The 23,080-nt window shown below is 43.3% G+C and overlaps 2 protein-coding genes across 6 annotated transcripts; one reads left to right on the top strand and one right to left on the bottom strand.

The window, feature by feature from the left end:
• Window positions 1-142: 142 nt before the first annotated feature.
• On the bottom strand, window positions 143-8,532 carry dcun1d3 (defective in cullin neddylation 1 domain containing 3). Of its 2 annotated transcripts, XM_056429899.1 has the most exons (6): window positions 8,474-8,532; window positions 8,192-8,232; window positions 7,515-7,556; window positions 7,179-7,261; window positions 4,213-4,745; window positions 143-2,124 (listed from the first exon to the last, which is right to left on the bottom strand). In XM_056429899.1, the coding sequence occupies exons 5-6, from the start codon at window positions 4,632-4,634 to the stop codon at window positions 1,581-1,583; spliced, it is 966 nt and encodes a 321-aa protein (XP_056285874.1). In that variant the 5' UTR covers window positions 4,635-4,745; window positions 7,179-7,261; window positions 7,515-7,556; window positions 8,192-8,232; window positions 8,474-8,532; the 3' UTR covers window positions 143-1,580. The 2 variants fall into 2 exon arrangements, with proteins under 2 accessions (XP_056285874.1, XP_056285873.1); XM_056429898.1 differs by lacking the exon at window positions 7,515-7,556.
• lyrm1 (LYR motif containing 1) lies at window positions 7,569-15,688 on the top strand. 4 transcript variants are annotated; one of them, XM_056429901.1, is made up of 6 exons: window positions 7,569-7,926; window positions 8,967-9,043; window positions 14,029-14,210; window positions 14,298-14,358; window positions 15,115-15,146; window positions 15,234-15,688. In XM_056429901.1, the coding sequence occupies exons 3-6, from the start codon at window positions 14,052-14,054 to the stop codon at window positions 15,345-15,347; spliced, it is 366 nt and encodes a 121-aa protein (XP_056285876.1). In that variant the 5' UTR covers window positions 7,569-7,926; window positions 8,967-9,043; window positions 14,029-14,051; the 3' UTR covers window positions 15,348-15,688. The 4 variants fall into 4 exon arrangements, with proteins under 4 accessions (XP_056285876.1, XP_056285875.1, XP_056285878.1 ...); XM_056429900.1 differs by lacking the exon at window positions 7,569-7,926 and having other exon boundaries at window positions 8,960-9,043; XM_056429903.1 differs by lacking the exon at window positions 7,569-7,926 and having other exon boundaries at window positions 8,976-9,053.
• The last annotated feature ends 7,392 nt before the right edge of the window (window positions 15,689-23,080 follow it).

Below are 23,080 nucleotides of genomic sequence, written 5' to 3'. Positions count from 1 at the left end.
AGCCTCCACACTACCCGATGCTGCATAACCACCCTCAGGGGCATTGGAGACTGGTATGCAAGCATGTCAGCATCAGCACAGCAGAAGATTATAAAGCAATAGGGACATTGAAGTAAAACAAGACATAAATAATCACACAATGTTCATGGTGCAACAGTCAAAAAAATCAACACTGTTTTTATTTATTATAAATCAATACATTTTATATATAAAAAGGACAAGGGGGGGGGGGGGTCTGAAATATAATCATTGTCGATGTAAACCAAACAGATTAGGTTATCGCCACCTTCTTACCACACTGGACCCTTGATTAGCCAGCATGCCTTGTTTACATTCACTCATCCCAAAACACCCTAGGCTATACTTAAGATCAATCTAGTTTTGGAAAAGGTTTGAGATTAAAATAATTAGGTTGACATCAATCTTTCTGCAAAGTGTTGCAAGTATAGCGACTAAGCATGCCATTGTTTTGTGCAATCCATTACAACCATTACCAGCAGCAGTCAACAATATTTGTGATGCACGCATCATTTAAAAAAAATGTTGTATCGAAGTTCAAGGATGTGATGACTCAAGGTAAACAATAAAAGCTTTGTGTGAAGCCCATTCTAATGGTCATGAATGTAACGCAGGTTTAGTAGGCATCGTCTGTTGATAAATGACCAAAGCTTACAGCTTTAGCCCATCTGTGGGTTACGGACTTCCTAAAATGAGACCAATGAGACAAGCCAGCATCATTGTGTTGTACACACTTAAACGCTTGTTGCAAGAAGGTTGACATCAAAATGGAAGATGCAAGAGGCCAAAAGGGAGCAGAGCCAGCTGCACAGGTTAAGTCACTCGCTGCACCGGTAGCACTCAAAAAACACTCCACACAGAGTTACCATCTACTTGGATTTAGATAGATATTTCAACATTGTATTATTGTTAAAAACCAAATGCCCGTGTGACAGAATTGTAATCCATTACTGTTTGCCATGCAGCTGTGAAGGCGACACAAATGCAGCAAATTTATCTTCACAGCACTGCAAGATAAAAAAGCATAAAATCTAACTTGATTAGTCCAATCAAGATGATGTCACTGACCCAGACCCTTTTGGTTAATCTCATGTTTTGATAGTAAAACAATATTTATGGACAGGTTGCCAAAATGTCACTTCTTCACTATATCCTTGTACTTAACGTATCCGCAGTGTCATTAAGTTAGAGTGAATAGTCTATAATATAATTGTGGGGAAACAGTAATGGCTTCCTGTCACCAGTTTTTAAAACCAAGCGCTACCTCTGCCTGGTCATGGTCGGTAGATGGAGGTGGAAATGGACCACATATCCAATTTAAAAACACACATGGGAGGAGAAATAAATGGTAAAATAATAACTTAAACAGAAGTGCTTGAAAATCACAGTTCGTAGAGCCCTTTCAAAAAAACAAAAAAGGGTGCAAAGCAGGAATCCCACCCATAGAAAAAAGGAGAACAAAATGAACAGCTGTAATACTACTAATATTCATCCCAATGATTCACAGATGTACAGTTCAGGTGTAGATCATATCGTGCGCTCCCTTATTTCTTGATTCCTGGTCAGTGACCCCCCCACGTCTGTGAGCCGCAGCTTCCCTCCGTTTCAAGTCTATCTGTGGTGGGAAAACACTCAGTCTCAGTACACCTCCCCTCTTCCTCCTTTTCTGTCAGTGCCTGTTCGTCCTCCTTTTTCCTGCGCTCCAGCTCCCACTCCACGAAGGTGTCGAAGAGGCTGGGCCAGGCCTCATCCTCACTGTAGTTGCTCAGGTTAGGCCCGATAGCTTGGGTGAAGTTGAGGAACATGTTCCACGTGTCCCTCGAAATGCCCCGAATACTTGAGGGGTTCTCTGACAGGAAGTCCAGCCAGTGCTCCAGGATCGAAGGAGAGTCCTGGGTGAACACCAGGCGCCACAGGGCGATTGCGATTTCGCGCTGCAGCGAGCGTTGGCCCTCGTCGGCGTCCAGGCCAAACTGGAAAGTGAAGCGGTACAGGTCCTTGAAGTTCTCCTCGCCCTTGGCGTCCAGCAGCATGACGGGAAAACGCAAGCAGATGCCCTCGAGGCTGTCGGCCTGGATGGCCTTGCATCCTTCGACAAACTCCTTCCTGGTGACACAAAGGGAACAGGAACAGACATCAGAATGATCGTGGACTAGTGGTGTAACGGACCATTGTCAATCCTGCTATCCATACAGATCACCCCTTCACGGTGTAGCGTGCATGTGAACCTTGGATTAATTAATATTGACCATCACAGTGTGCAATAAAGTTCAACTAACGATCCATATCTGCCAATATTCAGTAAAAGTTGCAGGACATCGGCATTTATGCTTTTTTAGTTGCTGATCTGTCATTTTGTAAACAACCAGTTTGTGTTTGAATTGATGCCAGGAGAAAGAAAGGTGAATAATTATTAGAGATGAATTAGCAGCACCAGAGCTAACTAGTAACTACATTTACAACAACTATCTATAACTTTGTTGTATGTATTTTCTCTGTTAAATATATTGTACTGTTACTTTGAACACACCACCAGAAACATAACGAAACCCTGCCCCCTGCAGTTTCAGAATAACATTTAAACATAGTACTACCATTAATGAAACTTTGAAAAACAGTTTATCACTTCAAGCAGATATACTTTGATATGTGAGCACTCCAAAAATATAGGCTTTCAAAGTCAAATGGAAGAGGAACAGCTTCAGTAAGCATTAGTTGACAATGAAACACGTTGGAAACCAGTGTGGCGTTGTCCAAAGTCTCTGGACGGAAAATGCTGAGTTAAAAATCAGAGGGGGGAGGTGACAAGTGATCCGGCCAGGTCTATTCATCTCAGACATCAACTGGGAGTGCAGCGCAGGATAGATAAAGGTGTGTGTGTGCGTGTGTGTGTGTTCACAATAGGGGAGAGATGACAAGGATAGAAAAAAGTTAAGAAGAAGAAGATCCTGGTGAGATTCATAGCATTAGATTTCATTCCATCTGCACCTCATGGGTCTGTTAATAAACAAAGTCCATAGCCAGTTTATTACAGCTATAATATACATTCTAATTAAAATGTAACCATTACAGAGCTGTTTTTAAAGTCCTCCAAGTTTCTTTGTATTTCGCATTTATTCAAAATGTGTCATTTCATCGTTCATTAGCACTGACATCCGCAGCCTGTGGCAAACTGCCTCGTCAGGAATAGCAGTGGCATCGTCACTGACATGGTGCTGGTCATGTGAAGGTGAACCACTATGCTGTCCGTAGAACATGCAGGGCGATGCCAATCTTCTTCAGAAATGTGTTGGACCGTAGTCCATATTATAGTGTCAGCGTGGAACTTAGTGGCAGGAAGAATGCCTCTCGAACAATACTTTAGCACGTGGTGTAAAAACGCCACTGAAGTGACCTAAAGAGAGTTGTAAGGTGCAACGAGTCGTTTCTTAATGCCTCGTTTGGCTCCCACAGGGAAAACGTTTTCACATGGTGTAACTGAGTTGATAGCATGTTACCGAGGGAAGGACCAGTTTATGAAGCAACTGGTTTTATTTGTTAATAAAAACTATGAACAAGCTTAAATTTTTTTTTTAACTTAATCTTGTTGATGTTTTTAAAAAGGGAAATTGTGGCTCGACTGGGCCAATGACTGACGTTGCAGTTATACGGTATGTGACAATAGCTTAGTCCATGTGGACTTTGCTTGAGAACTGGAGGTTGGCCAGTTGAAGTCCTGCACGGCCCGAGTATCGAGTTTGGACTGGTAGCTGGAGAGTTACTTGTTCCTTGAGCAAGCAACCAATCATCTAACTGCTCAGTTGGCGCCTGACCACGACCGTATCACGCCAACATCTCTGCAACTGCATTTCTTTGGGTCGTCATTGTGTGTAAAATGAAATTGTGCGTGTAAACTTCCAGGAATCTCTCCCCACCCCACACACACGATAAACAAAATAATAACCACCAGACAAAATAAAGAAAGAATTGCCCAATTGAATATCAAATAAATATATAAAGACCGGCATACTGTTTGGTCATTTAAATCAGGACAGGCAATAATTAAACTATATGTTTCAGTCGTCAGGGATGAGGAAATACCAGTCCTGTGCAGTTCTCTCCGACACCCAATAACTGTGCAGTAGTAATGCTCGCTCATCCTGATGAACAGATACCAGTAACAACACGCCCCCATTTCCCAGAACTCGGTCGTACCTTGTAAACTTGCACATGGTGGCTGCTTGAAACTTCCAGGCGAGAACAAGCACACGAAACTCTGCCGGGTCCACACACAGGTCGTTACAGAACATCTCCATGCCTTCCTCCAAGATGGCATCCTCCTCTCCGTCCTTGTAGCAGTGGAACAGCTCGTCGATGCGTAGCATTGACAGCCCGTCTCTGTCCAGACGCTCGTCCTTGCGAGTTTCCCCCATTACTGCAGCGATGACGGGCATCTCCACGGTAACCTCCAGGGCCTTTGTGCCATTCGACAGCTCGCTGGTGGCTTTGCTACACAGACCGCTGGGTTCTTCTTTGTGGCCCCCGCCACCGCCTTTCTTGTGGTGGGACTTGGAGTCTCCACTCTTGCTGCCGAGTGAGGACGTCGGATTCTTACACTTGGTGACACATTGACCCATGTCTTCCTCCCTGGTCCCTCGTCTGTCTTTCCTCCTCGCCCTCAGTCCCCGTCCGAGCCACCTAGACGCCTCTTCTCTAGCACGGCGAGAAGTCTCAACATACCCTCAGGCCTGAGGAGGAGAACAATGGGAACATGTTAACCGTGGTAGAGTGCAGCCCTGGACTGAGTCAGCCTTCCTCAAAATCAAAAGGTCAGGATCCACATTTCTGTTGCCAGTCGTAGCCCCAACTACAACGATTTTTGAGCATTGAAGGTCAGGAAGTTACGGTACCCGTGCCAAATCTGCCACGATTCACTGCCAGACTTAAAACCCCTAAAAAGTTGAAGACCAGAGAAAAAAACAGTCTATATGTATGCATGCATCCAATGCGTACACAGTGTTGATTACCATAGAAACCTCTACAAAATAAATACTAGAACAAACATTACAGGCAACCATATAACATGTACTCAAGTGGTTTTGTGTTAAACAGAGCCACTAAAAAAGGTTCTCCTTTAACTTGATGAACATTTATTATGTTACCTATTGGCTTTATTGTGTTGAATTTCACGATAATCTTATGTACTATGTGCATATAAATGACGTATTTGGTTTTAGGAGTGAAAACAGTAACAGAGACAGTTTCACCAGGTTCTTCAATAGGCAGTGTTGCTGTCTTACTACATCCCAGCACTAATGGCAGCAGATGAAAAATAAAAATGCAATCATGAAATGCTTATTTCAAAAATAGCAATCTGTGGAGCTACTACTGGTTGCCAATGACAAACAACCCAACCTTCCACAGCAAAAATTGAACGTGAGGCTCTTTTGTGAGAACATGACTACTTCTTCATGCGTGTCCCTTTACATGTTTTCAGTCTTTTAAGAAAGAACATACATTGGCATGGAAAAGATAAGGGGAATGATGTCACACTGAGAACTAACATGTTGCCGCAGTAAAATAACGTGAGAATAAAAAAAACGTAATATGCTGAACGTGCAACAAGCTGGGAATGCTTGAGATTATGATTTGAAGAGGAGGATGAAAATTGCATAGTAGTGCATATAAACTATTATAACGCAATGTGTAAAAGAATCATCTCTCAACTACTCCATTCCTCACAAACTGGCATGATTTTACATGTACGTCAATGCAATGATCCGATGTGAGGTCTGGGACAGGGATGTCGTACGTGGAGAGATTGTAAAGCCCTCTGAGGCAAATTGTGATATTGAGCTATACAAAATAATAGAGATGCGTCGATCAGGTTTTTTAGTGCCGATCACCGATCACTGAAATCAGTATCTGCCGATCCGACAATACCGATTACCGAGTTGATTGAAGCATTCTATTTATTGTGTAGCATTATTTATGAAATGAATTATTCTTAACAACATTTGTTTTGTATTTTAAGTATTTAAATTACGCGACGAGAGAGTATCATGAATTGACAACCATCCGTTTTATTGCAGGGAACGTGCAACATTCCAGTGTAGAACCCCTAAATGCAGACCGTCGGGATACCCGGTGCGTTGGCCCTTGTCGGTCTCGCCCCTCTGGCCGTAAACCTCCTCTCGCCCCCCTGCTTGTCACTGCCCCTTCGCGAGGGGAGGGACGGGCAGGCGCGCCCCTCTGTGCCCGTTCGTGCGGGCGGCTGCCGGTGGACTCGACCGTCTCCTGTGCCGCGGCGGGGTACCCGACGAACCAGATGCCGTGAGCCTCTGCTCCCTTTGCCGGAGCCAGAGCCACACTGCCGTCCTCCGGGGTGCCGCCTCAGTCGACCACGACCTCAGACGAGACAACCCGCTGAATTTAAGCATATTACGAAGCGGAGGAAAAGAAACCAACAAGGATTCCCTCAGTAGCGGCGAGCGAAGAGGGAACAGCCCAGCGCCGAATCCCCGTCCGACGGGCGGATTGGGGACATGTGGCGTACGGAAGATCGCTTGCCCGGTGTCGCTCGGGGGCTTGAGTCCTTCTGATCGAGGCTCATCCCATGGACGGTGTGAGGCCGGTAACGGCCCCCGTCGCGCCGGGGTCCGGTCTTCTCGGAGTCGGGTTGCTTGGGAATGCAGCCCAAAGTGGGTGGTAAACTCCATCTAAGGCTAAATACCGGCACGAGACCGATAGTCGACAAGTACCTTAAGGGAAAGTTGAAAAGAACTTTGAAGAGAGAGTTCAACAGGGCGTGAAACCGTTGAGAGGTAAACGGGTGGGGCCCGCGCAGTCTGCTCGGGGGATTCAACTCAGCGGGACAGGGACGCCGCTCGGTGCGTGAGGATCCCCTCGTGGGACCTCTGCACTCTGTTGGCAGGCCCTCGCCGGGCTCATTTTCTCCGTTGCTCAAGGTCGGCTTGGAAAGGCTCGGGGCGAAGGTTGCTCGTGGGCTTTACAGCACAAGCTGTTTTGAGAACGCCGATCAAAACATCGGCCGATATGGATCGACGCCGATCAGATCGGCGCATCCCTACAAAATAAACTGAATTGAATTAAATCATTCAGCTTTAACAGATCGGGAGTTCAATAACGAGCAAAAGAAAAAGGAGCTGGAAATGACTTACAGACGATCCCTCTGAAGGCATTGACAGCAGATCAACGTGTCTTTCTATTCTGCTCCATCGTGGTGACCTTGACATCCGCAGTGCTGAAAAGACACATTACCTTGTCATCATAAGCAGAAAGTGATCCCTCACACGCAGGACTATTTGTTAACATGGACACGAATATGTAATTTGAGCATACCCGAAACAGTTAGCCTCAGAGAAGGATTGTTCAGTTACTGATTTATAACCACAAAGAAGACAGTTAAAAAGAGATAATAAACCTTTGGTTAAATTTCCGTAGGTGTCTATTCCAACGCATTTGCACTGCTGTAAAGTCCATAACTTTCGACTTACTTTTGAAACTTCGACTCTGTGTGTTCATCACCGTCCTTGGTCCTAGGATAATAATGAACATGTGTTCTGCATTGGAGCACATCGACATGGGGCATGTCGAGGCAAGTGTCTCACCGGCACATTCTGGCCAACTCCAGCTCTCACATAGCTAAAAACATTAATGGATAATTTATTGGGCCGTTTCAAATATCATCGGCATGCTGAGGCAGCCAAACACTTAACGCCAAGCAATCAAGACAATATGTCTGAACTAGATTTAGTCTCGAAAACTGTTAGACAACAAAAGTTGGAGCTGGATTTCTGACTGCGTGACAACGAACAGAAGTGTCCTCCAAACAAAAAGGCAAGCGAGCGTTAACGTCATTTTACCACGTTATGGTCTTGAGGGAAGCGGCGACATAAACAGGATCAAGTGAGTTTAACAGCACGACAATTACACATGTCACGTCAAGCGGTGTTCGGGTCGCCATTAAACACCCGGCGTGTTTCACCCATCCACTTATTCAGAAAATACTTATTGACTGACGTCACCGAGCCATCGGGACGTTTAATGCCTGGCCCTGACGACGTCGCCACAGCTAGCTAGCATCAGCTCGGTCAACTAAAAAGTTAGCTCCCGGCTAAGCTAGGTCTTCCGATTGAACACAGTTTTTTTTAACGCCCGTCAACAAACTCACCTTTTTGGGGAACGGTGTCGTCTGGAATGGGGTGGGCATCACTTCAGTTTCGCCATTACGAGTGAAGAAGAAAAGTAAAGTCGGTCAGCTCAGCGCGTGCGACCAGAAACCAAACTGAGGCAAACTCGTCGCATTCACTCAGAAAGCTAAAGCTAAGTAGCGCTCAGCTGACTACAAAACTTCCACATCGTGTCGCCTTTGCCCCCCCCTCCCCCCGCTTTTAAACCAGAAGAGGTGAAACACCGGTAACCAGAGGGTGCTTTCTGACCAATGCTGACTTACGGTCGCTTCTTTAGAGTGAGTTAAAGGACCATCCCGCACCAAAGCTGTCCATTTCTTTGTGCTTCCCCCTTTTAGTCATTGAGTGTAGCTACTCGGTGGGCATTTCTGCATCACTTCCTCCTTGCCGACAAGCAGCCAACAGCTGATCTGCATCTCAGCGATGGCAACGACGAGATGTATTTATTTTTTGTACACATTTTAATAAAAATAATACGCCGAAATATATTGGGAATAAATAAAAACAAATGTGAATGCCGCATCATACACAGGAGGATATACTGCCACGAAAACCAATTAACGTAACTCAAGCGTGTGTTTTGTTGACATTTTACAGAACCCAAATATGTGTGGAAAACCTGATAATTCATAGGGAATTTGTAAATGTTTCCCTATAAATAATTAATTGTAGAGATGATGCTACGACTTTAAATGTGTAAAACATCGCCAACTTTATCCAAGATTATTCTAATGTTTTTTTCCTTCTTATTTGCAGCCTTGAGAAACCACCTCGGGGATGACGTCATCGCCCTGCGACATATGCGCTTTTGCTGCCTCCTCTCCAAACAGTCGGTAGGTCAAGGTTTGTAACATCGTAACATTGAAAAACATATTGAGCGGCAACGTAAGTCGCTTGATGTGAATGGATCTCGTCTCTCTATTGATCTGAGCTCCGTCCTCATGTTTGTGTCTTCTTTTCGCTGTCGGGAGAAAGCTCAAGGATAGCTAGCTTCGTGTTGACAAGTGCTGCGAAAGTCTAACACGAATTAATACAAATTAATTGCATTATTTTATACAATACTTGCTTTAATCTCAATAAATACAATAATATACCATATATATAATTTTAGATTTTTTAAATATATGAGTATCTTATGGTATTAAAGCAAGTATTTTAATATACTATAGATAGATAGATATGTACTTTATTAATCCCCAAGGGGAAATTTGTCGTAACAGTAGCAGCACCAATAAACTAAACACACAAGAATAAAAAATAAAATATAAAAAACAGGCATGAAAGATAAAGATGTATACAAGAAGTATACAAAGTAAAATATAAAATAAAATATATATGTATCTATACAACATATATGCATACACAATATACAATACTAATGACAAATTAAATTAAATATAAAAATATTAAATATAGACAGTGTGCAAAATGCAAAGTGTGTGTATGTGTGTAGTGTAAATGAAAATGAAGTGTATGTGTGTAGTGTAAGTAAATGAAATGTGTGAAGTGCAGATCAACATAGTGTGGATATGAAGTTATTATTGCAGTTATTGCACTATGATCTGGCAAGAGGTGATCTGTTGTAGAGCCTCATAGCCGTCGGCAGGAATGTTCTCCTGTATATGTCCTTGTGGCAGCAGAGCGTGAGGAGACGTCTGGAGAAAGTACTCCTCTGTCCCTGTAGGAGGTGGTGGAGAGGGTGGTCCGGGTTGTCCAATATGGACACAAGTTTCTTCAACGTCCTCCTCTCCACCACCTGTTCCAGGTGCTCCAGCTGGCAGCCGATGATGGAGCCAGCCTTCCTAACCAGTTTGTTAAGACGGCTGGTGTCACCGGCTCCGATGCTGCTCCCCCAGCAGACAATGGCGAAGTGCAGCACACTGGCGACAACCGACTGGTAGAATATCTCCAACATCTTGCTGCACACGTTGAAGGATCGAAGCTTTCTCAGGAAAAAGAGTCGACTCATCCCCTTCTTGTATACAGCGTTGATGTTGGCCTTCCAGTTCAGTCGGCTGTCGATGGAGACGCCCAGGTACTTGTACTCCTCCACCATGTCCACGTCCACTCCCAGGACACTCAGAGGTGTAGGAGCTGTCGCCTTCCTCCTGAAGTCCACCACCATCTCTCTGGTCTTGGCCACGTTCAGCCGCAGGTGATTCTCATCGGCCCACTTTACAAAGTCACTCACCACTGCCCTGTACTCCTCCTCCCGTCCATCCCTAATACACCCGACCACTGCAGAGTCATCAGAGTACTTCTGCAGATGGCATTACTCCGTGTTGTACTGGAAGTCACTAGTGTACAGGGTGAAGAGGAAGGGAGACAGAACAGTTCCCTGTGGGGCTCCAACATCACTGACCACCGTTCCAGACAGCACACGGCCCATTCTGACAAACTGTGGTCTGCCTGTGAGGTAGTCAGTGATCCAGGAGATGGTGGACGCGTCTACACCGACCACCCGCAGCTTCTCACTCAGTAGCAGTGGCTGGATGGTGTTAAATGCACTGGAGAAGTCAAAGAAAGTGACTCTCACAGAGACACCGGTTCCATCCAGGTGCGACTGACCTCGTTGCAGCAGGTAGATGATGGCGTCATCCACTCCCACATGAGGCTGGTAAGCAAATTGCAGAGGGTCCAGCGATGATTTCACCTGCGGCCGGAGGTGGGCCAAGACCAGCCTCTCCAGCACCTTCATCACATGGGAGGTGAGGGCGACCGGTCGGTAGTCGTTGAGGCCAGATGGTGTTGACTTCTTTGGGACAGGGACCAGGCACGACGTCTTCCACAGCACCGGGACTTCCCCCTGCCTCAGGCTGAGGTTGAAGAGGTGCTGCAGGACACAGACAGCTGGGTGGCGCAGGTCTTTAGGACCCTGGGGCTGATGCCATCAGGACCTTCCGCCTTGCGCTGGTGTAGTTTCTCCAGCTGTCTTCTCACCTGGTCAGTAGTCACACAGTGCGGTTACATGCAATCGAATTATTGGCTTGGTCGGACTGAAATCGAATTATCCGTTTCATGTAAACACCTTAGTCGGACTATGTGCGGTCCGACTTCGATCCGATTAACACCCCTGGATAGCTCGGTCCGATCCAGTTGATAACTCGACTCTCGCGGCATGTAACGGTGAATTCGATTCGGAACTGGACTTTGCGTCTTTGCGCATGCTCGAGATCCCGCCGCCCTCCTCCCTCCCTCCCTCCCTCCCATGTCGTGACCCGGAAGTCGAAAGAGACGATAAATTAAATTCTCCGTGTACCTTCGGTGACGGCGTCTTCTCTCCGTTATCAACTCAGCCAATAGCGCCATTTGCATTCGCTGTACTCCTATTAACACCATGGAAGAATAGCAGAGGGATGTAGCTTCGCCTTGCTCTCTGTTCGCCATCTTTCTCGAAATGTTGTTGTTGGTGGTGGTCAAGAGGTCAAGCGGAAATGGCTGTATCACCACGAGTTGTAATGAAAACAGCGCCGCCTATCGTATCGTATATGACATGCTTTCGGCCAATGATTCGAATTACTCACTGCCATGTATATTGGGATAACAGCAGATCCCCCAAAAGATAGCATAGTCCGACTAAAGCAAGATTCGAATTATACCATCATGTAAACGCACTGACAGAGAAAGGGGGGAGGGTGGAAGAGCCCATTGATGAGGGCTCGGTGAATGTGCAGCTCAACAGGGGGGACAGAGGGGGAGGTGTGATGTGTGGAGGAGACAGGAGAGGGCTGTGAACTAAACCTGTTGAAGAAACAGTTTAGCTCGTTGGCCCTCTCCAGGGAGCCCCCTGGCTGTCTACCTCCCACCTTGAAGCCAGTTATCTGCTTCATCCCAGACCACACCTCCCTTGAGTTGTTCAGCTGGAGTTTGGCCTCCAGCTTCCTCCTGTAGGAGTCCTTGCCCTCCCTGAGCTTCACCTTCAGGTTGCGCTGGACTCTCCTCAGCTCATCCCTGTCCCCAGACCTAAAAGCAGCTTTCTTCATGTTAAGAAGCGCCTTCAGGTCCCTGGTGATCCAGGGCTTGTTGTTGGGGAAGCAGCGCACAGTCCGTGATGGGATGGTGGTGTGTTCACAGAACTTTATGTATTCCGTGATGCAGTCTGTCATCCTGTTGATGTCCTCCCCGTGCGGTCCACACAACACATCCCAGTCCGTTGACTCGATGAAGTCCTGTAGAGCGTCATCAGCCTCCAGAGACCACCTCCTCACAGTCCTGGTGGTCACCGGCAGCCTCTTCACCAGAGGAACATACCTGGGTGTCAGCCGGACCAGGTCATGATCAGACCTGCCGAGGGGGGGAAGGGCAGTGGCACTGTATGCATCCTTAGTATTAGCATACAGCAAGTCCAGAGTTTTATTGTTCCTTGTTGGGCAGTCTATATATTGATGGAAGGTTGGCAGAGCTTTATCCAATGTGGTGTGGTTAAAGTCACCAGTGATAGCCATGAAAGCTCCAGGCTGTTGATTCAGCAGTGCAGACACAGTGGAGTGGATGGTGTCCACAGCTTCCTCAGCGTCAGCTGATGGTGGCACGTAAACGACAACCACAATGGCAGACGTGAACTCCCTCGGTAGATAATAAGGGCGCATCCCCACGGCCAGCAGTTCAATGTTTGGGCTACAGAAGCGCTCCTTCACACACACATGGTCGGGATTACACCACCGTTCATTCACATAAACGGCGATCCCGCCCCCTCTCTTCTTACCGCTCTTAGCGTCTCTGTCCGCCCGCACAGTCCTGAAGCCGGGCACGGACGCGCTGTGATCCGGATAGTCCGCGTGCAGCCACGTCTCAGTAAAACACAAGAGGCTGCTCTCACGGAAGATCCTCTGTCATTACCAGCGCACCGAGCTCATCAGTCTTATTCGCCAAAGACCTCACATTCCCCGTTATGATCGCCGGTACCGAGGGTTTGTATCTCCTCGTTTTAGCCCGCCTCTTGGCACCCGCCCTGCAGCCCCGAGCCCTTCTCCGTAGCTCCACCGGGATCACAGGTCTGTCTCCAGGCAGAAGCTGCGGCCTGCACAGCGCAATCAGCTGAGCACGCGAGTAAGCCACGGTCCCCGTCATTGTTTGTTGTGGCTCTCCGATACACACGACGAAGTGAACTAAATGCCACGGGAAAAGTAGCAAAAAAAGTAGTTACTGTCCATTGTCCGACCGTAACTTAGACCAACGTGAAAGAAAAGGAAAAGAAAAAGAGAGGAAAAGTGGAAAAAAAAGACCAAAAAAATAAAGCAATGGGCAGCTACTGCAACAGGCTGCCGTTGGCACGGTGCCATTTTGATGAAGGGGAATCATTTTATTTAATACAATACTTTCTTTAATACCATAATATACCATGTATATAGTATCGTATGGTATTAAAGCAAGTTTTGTATAAATAATGCCCATGCATTTGTATTAATTCGTGTTTGGTAAACAAAAAGCTCAAGGTAATACTTTTGCAGCACTTGTCAACACAAAGCTAGCTATCCTTGAGCTTCCTCCTATAAGCTTTAATACCGTAAGATACTATATATATATATATATATATATATAGATTAGCTACTATTGTTATTGTAGGAACTTCTTGTAGACAATTGTTTATTTTCTTTTTTCTTTTGTTTTACTCGCATGATGTAATGATATATTTAAATAAAGTTCAGTTTAATTAAACTTACTGAGACACTGACCTGACTGAACCTGGGCCTTAATCCAGCATGGTGGACTGGTTGGTTTATTGGTCTCTGGGCAAATACTGCATACAAAAACAAATCAGTAACATGACTTGTGAAGCCATTAATCATTTCCAACTCAAAACTACTTTGTGGTGCAGGTAACTGCTGTCTGTGATCCCCGATGACGGCCTCCACCCGCAGGACAGTGTTGTCACTGTACATGCGGGTGCTTCGCATCGCCCGTAGCTGGCAGGCGCCGAGTGGAGTGAAAGGTGACACAGAGACGGAGAGGAACTACATACTCCAAGAGGCCTGCACTCTGTTCAGACAGAACCAGCAGGTGTGAACAACACTACACTGGTCTCAGAAATGACGACGTAGTAGTTGTTATGGCAGTTTGTATGACTCGTTGTTTCCTCCTTCTCAGCTCACAGATCAAGAATCAATACAAAGGAGTATAGAAGAATGTGAAGCGAGGATAGAAATAGGTAAGCGGGGAGAGATTCCACCAGTTTCCTTACATACGTCTTGACTCTGGTGAAGACTACAGTAATACTGTTCTGCTTTCTATGTTTTCTATTTATCATATGCAAATGCAGACTTTATAAACCACGTGTCATACTTCCACTTTGACACTGAATCTGTCATACAACAGCGTGGCCCAGTCTTATTTGTGGACATGGGTATAACACTATTTATAAATATGGGAGTTTTAAATATTCCAACCTGACAAAGATCCAAGTAGGATCAAAACATGGTCATGAATAAAATATTGCCGAACGGAGTAGCATGGTGTGACTGAATCAATGTTCGAGCGGGTCGTCCTTCAATCGAAGATTCTGCAGTTCGATTCACCGCCTCCACTCATCCATGTTGATGTGCCCTTTGGCAAGACACAAGGCTGGGTATGAATAATGAAACAGTCCTGATGGGCAGGTGGCACCTTGCATGGTGGCCCCTGTCGTCGGTGTATGGATAGGTTTGATAGGTTAGAGCGCTCCGAGTGGTCGGAAGATTAGAAAAGCTTGTCCATTTACCATTTAGTATTCATGTTCAGCCCTTGAACATGTATAGCCTGTGACAAAAGTTTACATTCTGCCTTTTGAAAGGAGTAAATCAGGCAAAAGTGATACAATTACTAATTAAAATGCACCATAAATCACTTATAAATTGAGGGAATCAGCTGCTCCGCTATATGGTCATATAGACTGGAAGAGTGACTAACGCTGTCATTATTTCCCCAGGTTTACATTACAGGAACCCGTATCCAAGGCCTGTGAGTAAGAAGCATTTATGAGACAGATTGGATAAGTTTCTCCCTGTGTTGTCGATATATCTCCTACGATTGCTTTGTTCCCTGTAGACGTACCTGCCACCGCTGGGATTGGCTACTCAGAAAGGCAGGAAGCTGAAAGCACAGCAGCGCCTGAGGAAGCAGGCCAAGCCACTATACTTACAGTCATATGACGAGACCTGATGCTCGAGCTGCAGCTCGAGTTACCACGAGTAGGAAACTAGAGTGCAGTCACAAGTTGATCTCACGGGGTGAGATGTAACAAGCACTCTGTGATGCTAGAACACCAGTCCATCAGGAAAAAGGGCATTTTTCATTGTCTTTTTATTTATTTATTTACTTTATATTTGCTTAATGAGCTCCTCGGTGGAGCTAAAGGGTTTCTGCTTCTGTTCGGCTCAGGAAGGCCTTGTAATATAAGTTTACGTTGTATATTTTTGTCTGTTCCTGTGCAAGAAAAACAATATATGATTGTTTCACACGACTGATTAAAAAAATAAAATAAAGTTGTCAGAAAAAAAATGTTTTTCTAGTTATACCTTTGTGAGTTGACGTGAAGATTATTTGTCGTATCTAAGTAAGATCTTTGAGACTCTCGGCATCTTCTCTTTTCTGGCATGAATGTTTCTAGGAGCTGAGAAATGGAGCTAATATTTAGGGACTTTTCTTCTTCTTCTTCTTCTAATTCTTCACAGACCTCAAAGCACTCGCAGTAGTGAAAATGAGGCAGAATTTACAAAGAGCTTTCCAGAAAGACATCGAAAAGGGAACCAAGGGGATGAAAAAAACAGAACCGTGTAAACTTTATGAGAGGCAAGATAAAAGGTGGGAAGTAAAGACAGTGAGCTGGATTGGATTCAATCTATTGTCATTGCACAGAGTACAGGTACACAGGCACCTAAATGATAGATAGATAGATAGATAGATATATTTATTTGTCGTTTGCCAGAGTACAGGTACAAAAGCATCGAAATTACAAGAAAGGGTGGATGAAAGATTACAGCATAACATGAGGGAAGAAGGCGAGAAAAAACACCAACCCCCCGACTATGCCCCGAGAGGGGTACAGTGTGGGAGCAGGAAAAAAACACCTTAGCACATAAGCACATACATTTTAGACATGACTTGCAACGAGTAGGAAGGGGGGAGGGGAGGTAATCCAACAACTGGGTGATCTAAGCCCATCCATTGGGGGCAGAAGGTAACCAGCACCGACAATGTATTCTCTGTATTTAACCCATCCTTCGTTATTAAGGAGCAGTGGGCTGCAGTGATGCGCCGGGGAGCAACTGGGGGTTCAGTGACTTGCTCATGGACACTTCGACTTGCAACTAATGGGGAGAGCGGGGATCGAACCGACGACCCTGGGGTTGCAAGACGACCCCCTTACCCAACTCAGCTACAGACGCCTTATGTGTGTGAATAGAAGCATTTAAAACTTTCCAAGTCATACTCCTGGACATAGACTTCTCAAAACATGGAAATGCTTCACAGGTTTTCCAGATGAAAGGTGTAAATAAATTTAAAGTGGCCACAATGTGTCAATGTAGTCAACATTTCTTATATATTTATTTCTTATTATTTTTTTTTTTTAGGGCTGGGTAACGATTACATTTTTTAATCACGATTAATCACATGATTTCCCTGATTAATCGCATTTGTATATGCAAAATCCAATAATTAATTCAAAAGTAGTATATAGCGCACTTCTATTTGAAATGTTCTGCAATATAAATGAAAGTGCCATAACATTTGTTGTCCCTGTTAGAGTGAGACACCAGAAAACACTTTCAGTGCAGTTTGTCAATTCCTAGAACTTGACACTTATTTTAAATGTACTGCCATATGAACTAAAGTGCCATAAAATCTGTCAGGACATTGTCAAATGACAAACACACGGTGCGGAGATTAAACATCTCTCTTGTTCTGCCTGTTTTGTGATATACATGCCTAAAAGGTGCCTAATATTTCTAGACTGAAATAATATCGGCATTATAATTATTGTAACTATGAGGATTTTTTAGTTGCCTATTTTGTGGAGCCCCCTCAGGACGTGGTGTCCTACGCACAGCGTGTAGTGCGCGCTATGGGAGCGGCGGCGCTGGTAGTAGTTTATAGCATGCCGCACAAATAACAATGCAACTAGTGGAGGCGGCAAGGTGCTCAGTGTTGCCAGATTGGAAATGGTGAAGTATCGTATCAAAGGCTCAAAATGGTTGTATTTGGAGGATAATTATCGTGTATCTGGCAACCCTGAGATCGGTCGACCAATGACTGTTCTCTATACTGTCAGAGCTCACGCAAGAAGGTGGAACGTAAGGGAGATACCATTTCCAAAACTAGTTTATGAAAACCCAGAGAAACACAAATATCCGACGAAGCAAAATCCCGGACGTTTTTGGAATCCCTGCCGGACGCATTTTTTAGGTCTCAAAAGCAGGACATGTCCGGGGGAAACCGGACGTCTGGTCACCCTATGTCTAGTCGTCCCCAGTGAGAGCAACAGCGGGTGCACGTTGTAAAGCTGACGCTTTTGCAGTCCTCTCCTTTTCATACAACTCGTGTATTCTCCGTGTGATGTGTGTCTTGAGGGCGTCTCATACCTGCCGTCATTTGTTGAGATGTTTGTTAAACCGCGAATGACTTTCTTTTCCGGTTCCGCAGAAATCAGGAGCAGACTTTTACAAAATAAAAGCCTGTGAGCAACACACTTTTACAATAATAAAATAAATAATAAAACCTGCGTTAACGCGCGATAAAATAATTGTCGGCGTTAATTAATTGATGCGTTAACGCAAGATTAACGCGTTAACGTGCCCAGCCCTAATTTTTTTACATACTCAGAATAACAACATTTCTGGATCTCTTAATATCTGGTTTGCTTTGATATTGATGTTTTCTTTGTCACTTTCTCCATAACAATGAATCCAGTGGGGGGAAAGAGCATCACTCTCAGTTCTATTCAGAAATCAGAGCCGAGAGAAGCTTTTCTTTCATGTACCTGTTGATTCATTTAAAATGTGGATAAAAGGGTCAACGATTCATATTTATTCTGCTTTGTGTGCAAATGTTTTGAATATTGAGCTCTTTATTGCAAACTAGCAACTGTTTATTCATACCACGACAATGCAGAAAGTAAATGTTTACATTTCTGCTCTCTTTAAAATCAAACTCGCCATAATAAACCATATTTTGTGAATTTTGTGCTCTTGTATTACAAACAGCATACTAATCCTCCACATGCAATGTATCTATGCAGTGTTGGTGAAAATGTTCCCTGCTGCTCTAAAAGATGCACTTTTAAATTACCGTTCCAAGAGAACCAATTACCTTTCCTTTAAAAAGGCGGTAAAGCCATTTAAACTAATTATATTGTATTCACAAGGGTAGGCTAAAGATGTACTTTCATCCAATCGGTTCCCTAAATTAGAAATGTGGAGCGTCACTAATTAAAAGTTTAACTTGATTATAAGATTAAACCAGCTCGCGTGAATGATGGACCTCCACCTCAATGTTGGGTTCTTTTCCTTGAGTCGTCCACAGCCCAAATGTCCTTGAAACGCCCTCTCTGGTGTATCCTGTGGGGACGATTATGTTCTGCTCCACTTATCAGCAACAAGTGGAAATAAAAAATGTTTTTATTGAGTGATATCCAACACACCAGACCTGGTAGAATGAAATGCATTTGGGTTTGGAGCTAACTTGTCCTATAGAAAGAAAGAGTGAAGACATGCTTCAGTCACACAGATCACAGATCCTACACAAAGGTACACGGGACACAACAATAAGGTAAAGCAAAGGCAACTAAAGGGAGACTCTCTGTAAAGTAATCTCCTGAAGGTCAAGTGGTCAGACGAGGAGACACAGCGGGGAAAGGAGGCCGCAGGAACATCAGAATTAGCTTAACAAAAAACTTAGACCAGTAAGAAGACAGCCGGTCATGAGTAATTATGGACTTCAACGACAGTTTCAGCCTGATTATTCTTGTTATGTGTGAGTTTATTTACTAACAAAACTCACACATAAGTGTGTATCTCTGATGAATACATTTAACTATTTTTGCAAGCTGGATTGACCACAAAATCTTAAATGGGAAGTGTCCTGTGATCGGAAGCAGTTGAGAACATTTTGAACCCAGTCCTGACCCTCTGTGGCCACCAGGGGTCGCACCATACCAAGTACTGGTGGAGGGTTCACTCTTCAGAACCATGACATAACTTCACCAGACTGGTCCACTGGCTCTTCTGTGCATTCGAGCTACGTGTGATCCAATCATTCATTTGGCATTAAATATGACACACACACACACACACCTACACACACACACACACCTACACACACACACACACACACACACACACACACACACACACACACACACACACACACACACACACACACACACACACACACACACACACACACACACACACACGGTCAGTGTAAAACACATTCGGCTCAGGAATTAGCAAAGAAACTTTTAACTTAAACCGAGCGACAAATATTATTCGTCTCCAGCTTTCCACAAAAGTATATTTTTAAAACTTCAGACTTAAATACTTGTCTGACGCACATGAGATACACTCAGTATAAGTTTACGTGTGGGGATATTGCTGCTCTCTTCGTCCTCTTCCTGTGACCTCAAATCACTCTCCTCACTATAAAGGACCACTAATTGGAGAGCAGCCGGTTTTAACTGGAAACATTGTTATTAATGCCGAGCAGTAACTCACTCTATATATATAGATATATCTATATATATAGAAATATGTATACATATATATATATATAAATAAATATATATTAATATACATATAGAAATATACATATAGAAATATGTATACATATATATATATGTATACATATTTCTATATATACATATTTATATATATATAGCATTCCTGATATAGCATTCCTGTTGAACAATGGCTGCTCTTTTTCTTTTCAGTCATTCTTGCTAGGAATTTATTTCATTCATTTAAAGAACTTACAAATTACAGAACATGTGTTACTTGGTCAGAGAAGTCCATCATTTGCCCAGGGAATCATGCCCAATTGCACTAATTCCCATTTGAAAACGCTTTATGAATAAATAGTGTATCTGGAATCGATTTATTTCTGTAAATCTAATGCACTGAACACACAAAACCTACTTTAGTTTTGAATAAAGAGCTAAAGGCTTTCCCATCATCGTCAGCTGTATTGACTCTTTTCGCTGGACTAGTGTGTGCAGTGAGGGTGCCTCATAGTAAATGTAGCTGTGTTGTGGATCTTATAACACTCTGATACACAGGTGGAGAAGGTACATATTTAAAGAGTTAGTGGAGATAATTTAAGGCTGCATTGGGGGAGAATGTATGGGAAACAACCTCTCGCTGACCTCATATAAACCATATTTATATCTATAGCTGTGACCACTCCATCTGTCCTATCCTGCACAGAATACACATTTTAATTAGAAAACATGTTGTGTTATTTAACACTACATTTACAATAAAGTGGGTAGAAGTTATTTCACCTTCAAACTTCTTCAGGAGGGGAATATTTAGTATTTTGTAGTGTTTTTATATATTTTATTATTCTTCCACAGCGGGTTAATTTCCCAACGGGGACCATTACAGTTTCATTTGATCTTTTAAACAGACTTTATGTGTTTCAGGGTGGTGAGAAAACTCCTCTCTGGGTCATTTTCTCTTTTATTCACAAGCCAAGAAGTTCAACCAAAACAATTTATTGGATTTGTATCTGTTTCCTTGGTGCATTTATATCTTTATTATTACTTCTTGGATTATCGGAGTAACACGTTTATTTACAGGAACAAACGTTTTAAAACCTAAGATCTCTGTCTCGACAATAAAGCAAATTAACAAATGAAGGAATCTGTTGCATCATTGAAAACATTTAAAAAGAGCTTTCAGTGTATTTTTGGAGATATTGATTTGATTTTGTAAAGAAAATATACCAAAGATTTGTAATTAGAATTTCTTAAAAATGTTTCTCCCCTAATGCTGTAAAATTAGTAGTACTTTCAACAATTTCAGATTAACACCATAATCTGAAGTTGTTGAAAGTACTACTAATTTTGACAATTTGCGGACTTCCCTGTTTGTAAAAAACTTTCAAAATAAAAGTCTAAAAGCAGGCATGTGACCCATTTTTGCAATGATGTCACGTACAAAAAAACTGGCTCATGAAAAAAAAAGGTTGGTCTGGTATAAATATAGATATTTGGAGACTCACCTGAGAGCAAGCTCATTATGGAAATGATAAATAAGCTTCAGTGCAAGAAGAATACAACAGCTCCAGAAAGGGGAGCGATCCATCATACAGCCCCTTAAAGCCCTTCACTCTGTGTGCATTATTTAGGCTTTTCAGAGAGACCCTGGGGGAAATATGGTGGAAGAACCAGTGGGAGCAGGAAAAAAAGCAAAATTACAGGGTAAAGAATGATGCAGGGGGTGGACATCTAATGTTCTACTCGGGTAATAACGGTAAATAGATGCTTGTAAATGGGGAAATCCAACTCCTCATCTTATCTTGTCAACGTGCCTAAAATGCTTGGAAGTCGATCACATTATTATCCGTCCTTAATTTCACTTGACAAAGCAGTCATAACCAAGATAAAGCAAATAATAACGCTACTAATAATAATGCTGATTAAAAGAAAGAAACAAGACCAACCATAACATACTATGTTCTAATAGCTATTCAATTTAATTCTTTTTTTTTTTACTGTTAATTGCAATAACAATACCACAGCCATAATATTCCAGCATTTGCTGCTGTATATTTTGTACCCGTGGCTCTATTTTAATAATTATAACCAAAGTCTATATGCACTAGGCACCAGGTTCAATTCTTGTGGGAAAAAACACCAAACCAAATAATTCAGTTTTAAGGGTTTTACTGATATTTCAACATGAATCAAGTAACACACACATATATTTATAATGAAAAATAAACTTGGTTAAAGTGGGCGGTCATCCATGTTGATCCAACTTGTGGGAATCTCACCATCTGATACCAAGTGGTGGTCATCTGCATCTGACCACCTCAAAAACCTGACCGCTGTCTGCAAGGAATATATAACATTTAAGGTACGTTGGTCACGTACAACGCGCTGTCCGGTACGCCAATCAAAACAGGTAGTGACCTTCCTTGACCTGGATATTTATCAAGACTCTGGACCTGGATTGGTCGATTAAATTATTTGCCTCCATGAGCCAATCAGTGGGCTACACTTGACAGCCTCTGATGCTGTGTAACGTAAAAAGCACAATCGCGGCTCTCCGTTGCACATTTTATTTAAATGATTGTTAGTTCTTGATTAGGTGCTGCTGTGATTCAATTCCAAACAATTCATACTCGTCAGGGTTATGCGTTGTACTCATTTCAAAGACTCGCAGGCATTTTATTTCTATACAGTGAGTGGGCTAAAATCGATTATATCTTTTGGAGGGCTTCATAAAACACTTAAAAAGATAAATTCATACATGGAATATATTTTCCATAAATAGAGAATACGTATCTGTGATGCAGTGCCACATTTATTCAGACCTTTGCCACACATAATCTCCATTAACCATAAAAAGATAACAAGACATTTTTGCAGATAATAGCCACAGCCTCGCATGCAACAGGCAAAAGCACACAGGTTTAGCAGAGAATATAAAAAATGATGTCATATAATAGTTGTTTTCAGTGCACATAACTTGCTGTTTGAGTTACCTCAGAAGTCTCAATGAGAAATGACGACAAAAAAAAAACACCCCCAAAAAAATGTCAGACAGTGATAATATATTTTCACGAGAGTGTTATATTTGGAATGGCACAAAGAAGACAATGAAAGGATGATATGTTCTATCATGATCAAGCGTTTAATTGCCCTTTCGTGTAGCCGCAGACGTTTGTCTCAT

The sequence above is a fragment of the Pseudoliparis swirei genome, chromosome 13 (genome assembly GCF_029220125.1).
Source record: "Pseudoliparis swirei isolate HS2019 ecotype Mariana Trench chromosome 13, NWPU_hadal_v1, whole genome shotgun sequence".
Lineage (NCBI taxonomy): Eukaryota > Metazoa > Chordata > Actinopteri > Perciformes > Liparidae > Pseudoliparis > Pseudoliparis swirei.
Note: the sequence above shows the minus strand (reverse complement) of the source record. Positions and strands in the feature narration are given on the sequence as shown.

Bases quoted from the DNA above. Each gene is read 5' to 3' on its own strand.
- dcun1d3 (XM_056429899.1), bottom strand. From the start codon at position 4,634: ATGGGTCAATGTGTCACCAAGTGTAAGAATCCGACGTCCTCACTCGGC. The intron at 2,125-4,212 runs GTACGACCGAGT...TTGTGTCACCAG, and splicing joins ACCATGTGCAAGTTTACAAG to GAAGGAGTTTGTCGAAGGAT.
- lyrm1 (XM_056429901.1), top strand. From the start codon at position 14,052: ATGACGGCCTCCACCCGCAGGACAGTGTTGTCACTGTACATGCGGGTG. The intron at 14,359-15,114 runs GTAAGCGGGGAG...TTATTTCCCCAG, and splicing joins TGAAGCGAGGATAGAAATAG to GTTTACATTACAGGAACCCG. The intron at 15,147-15,233 runs GTGAGTAAGAAG...TGTTCCCTGTAG, and splicing joins GGAACCCGTATCCAAGGCCT to ACGTACCTGCCACCGCTGGG.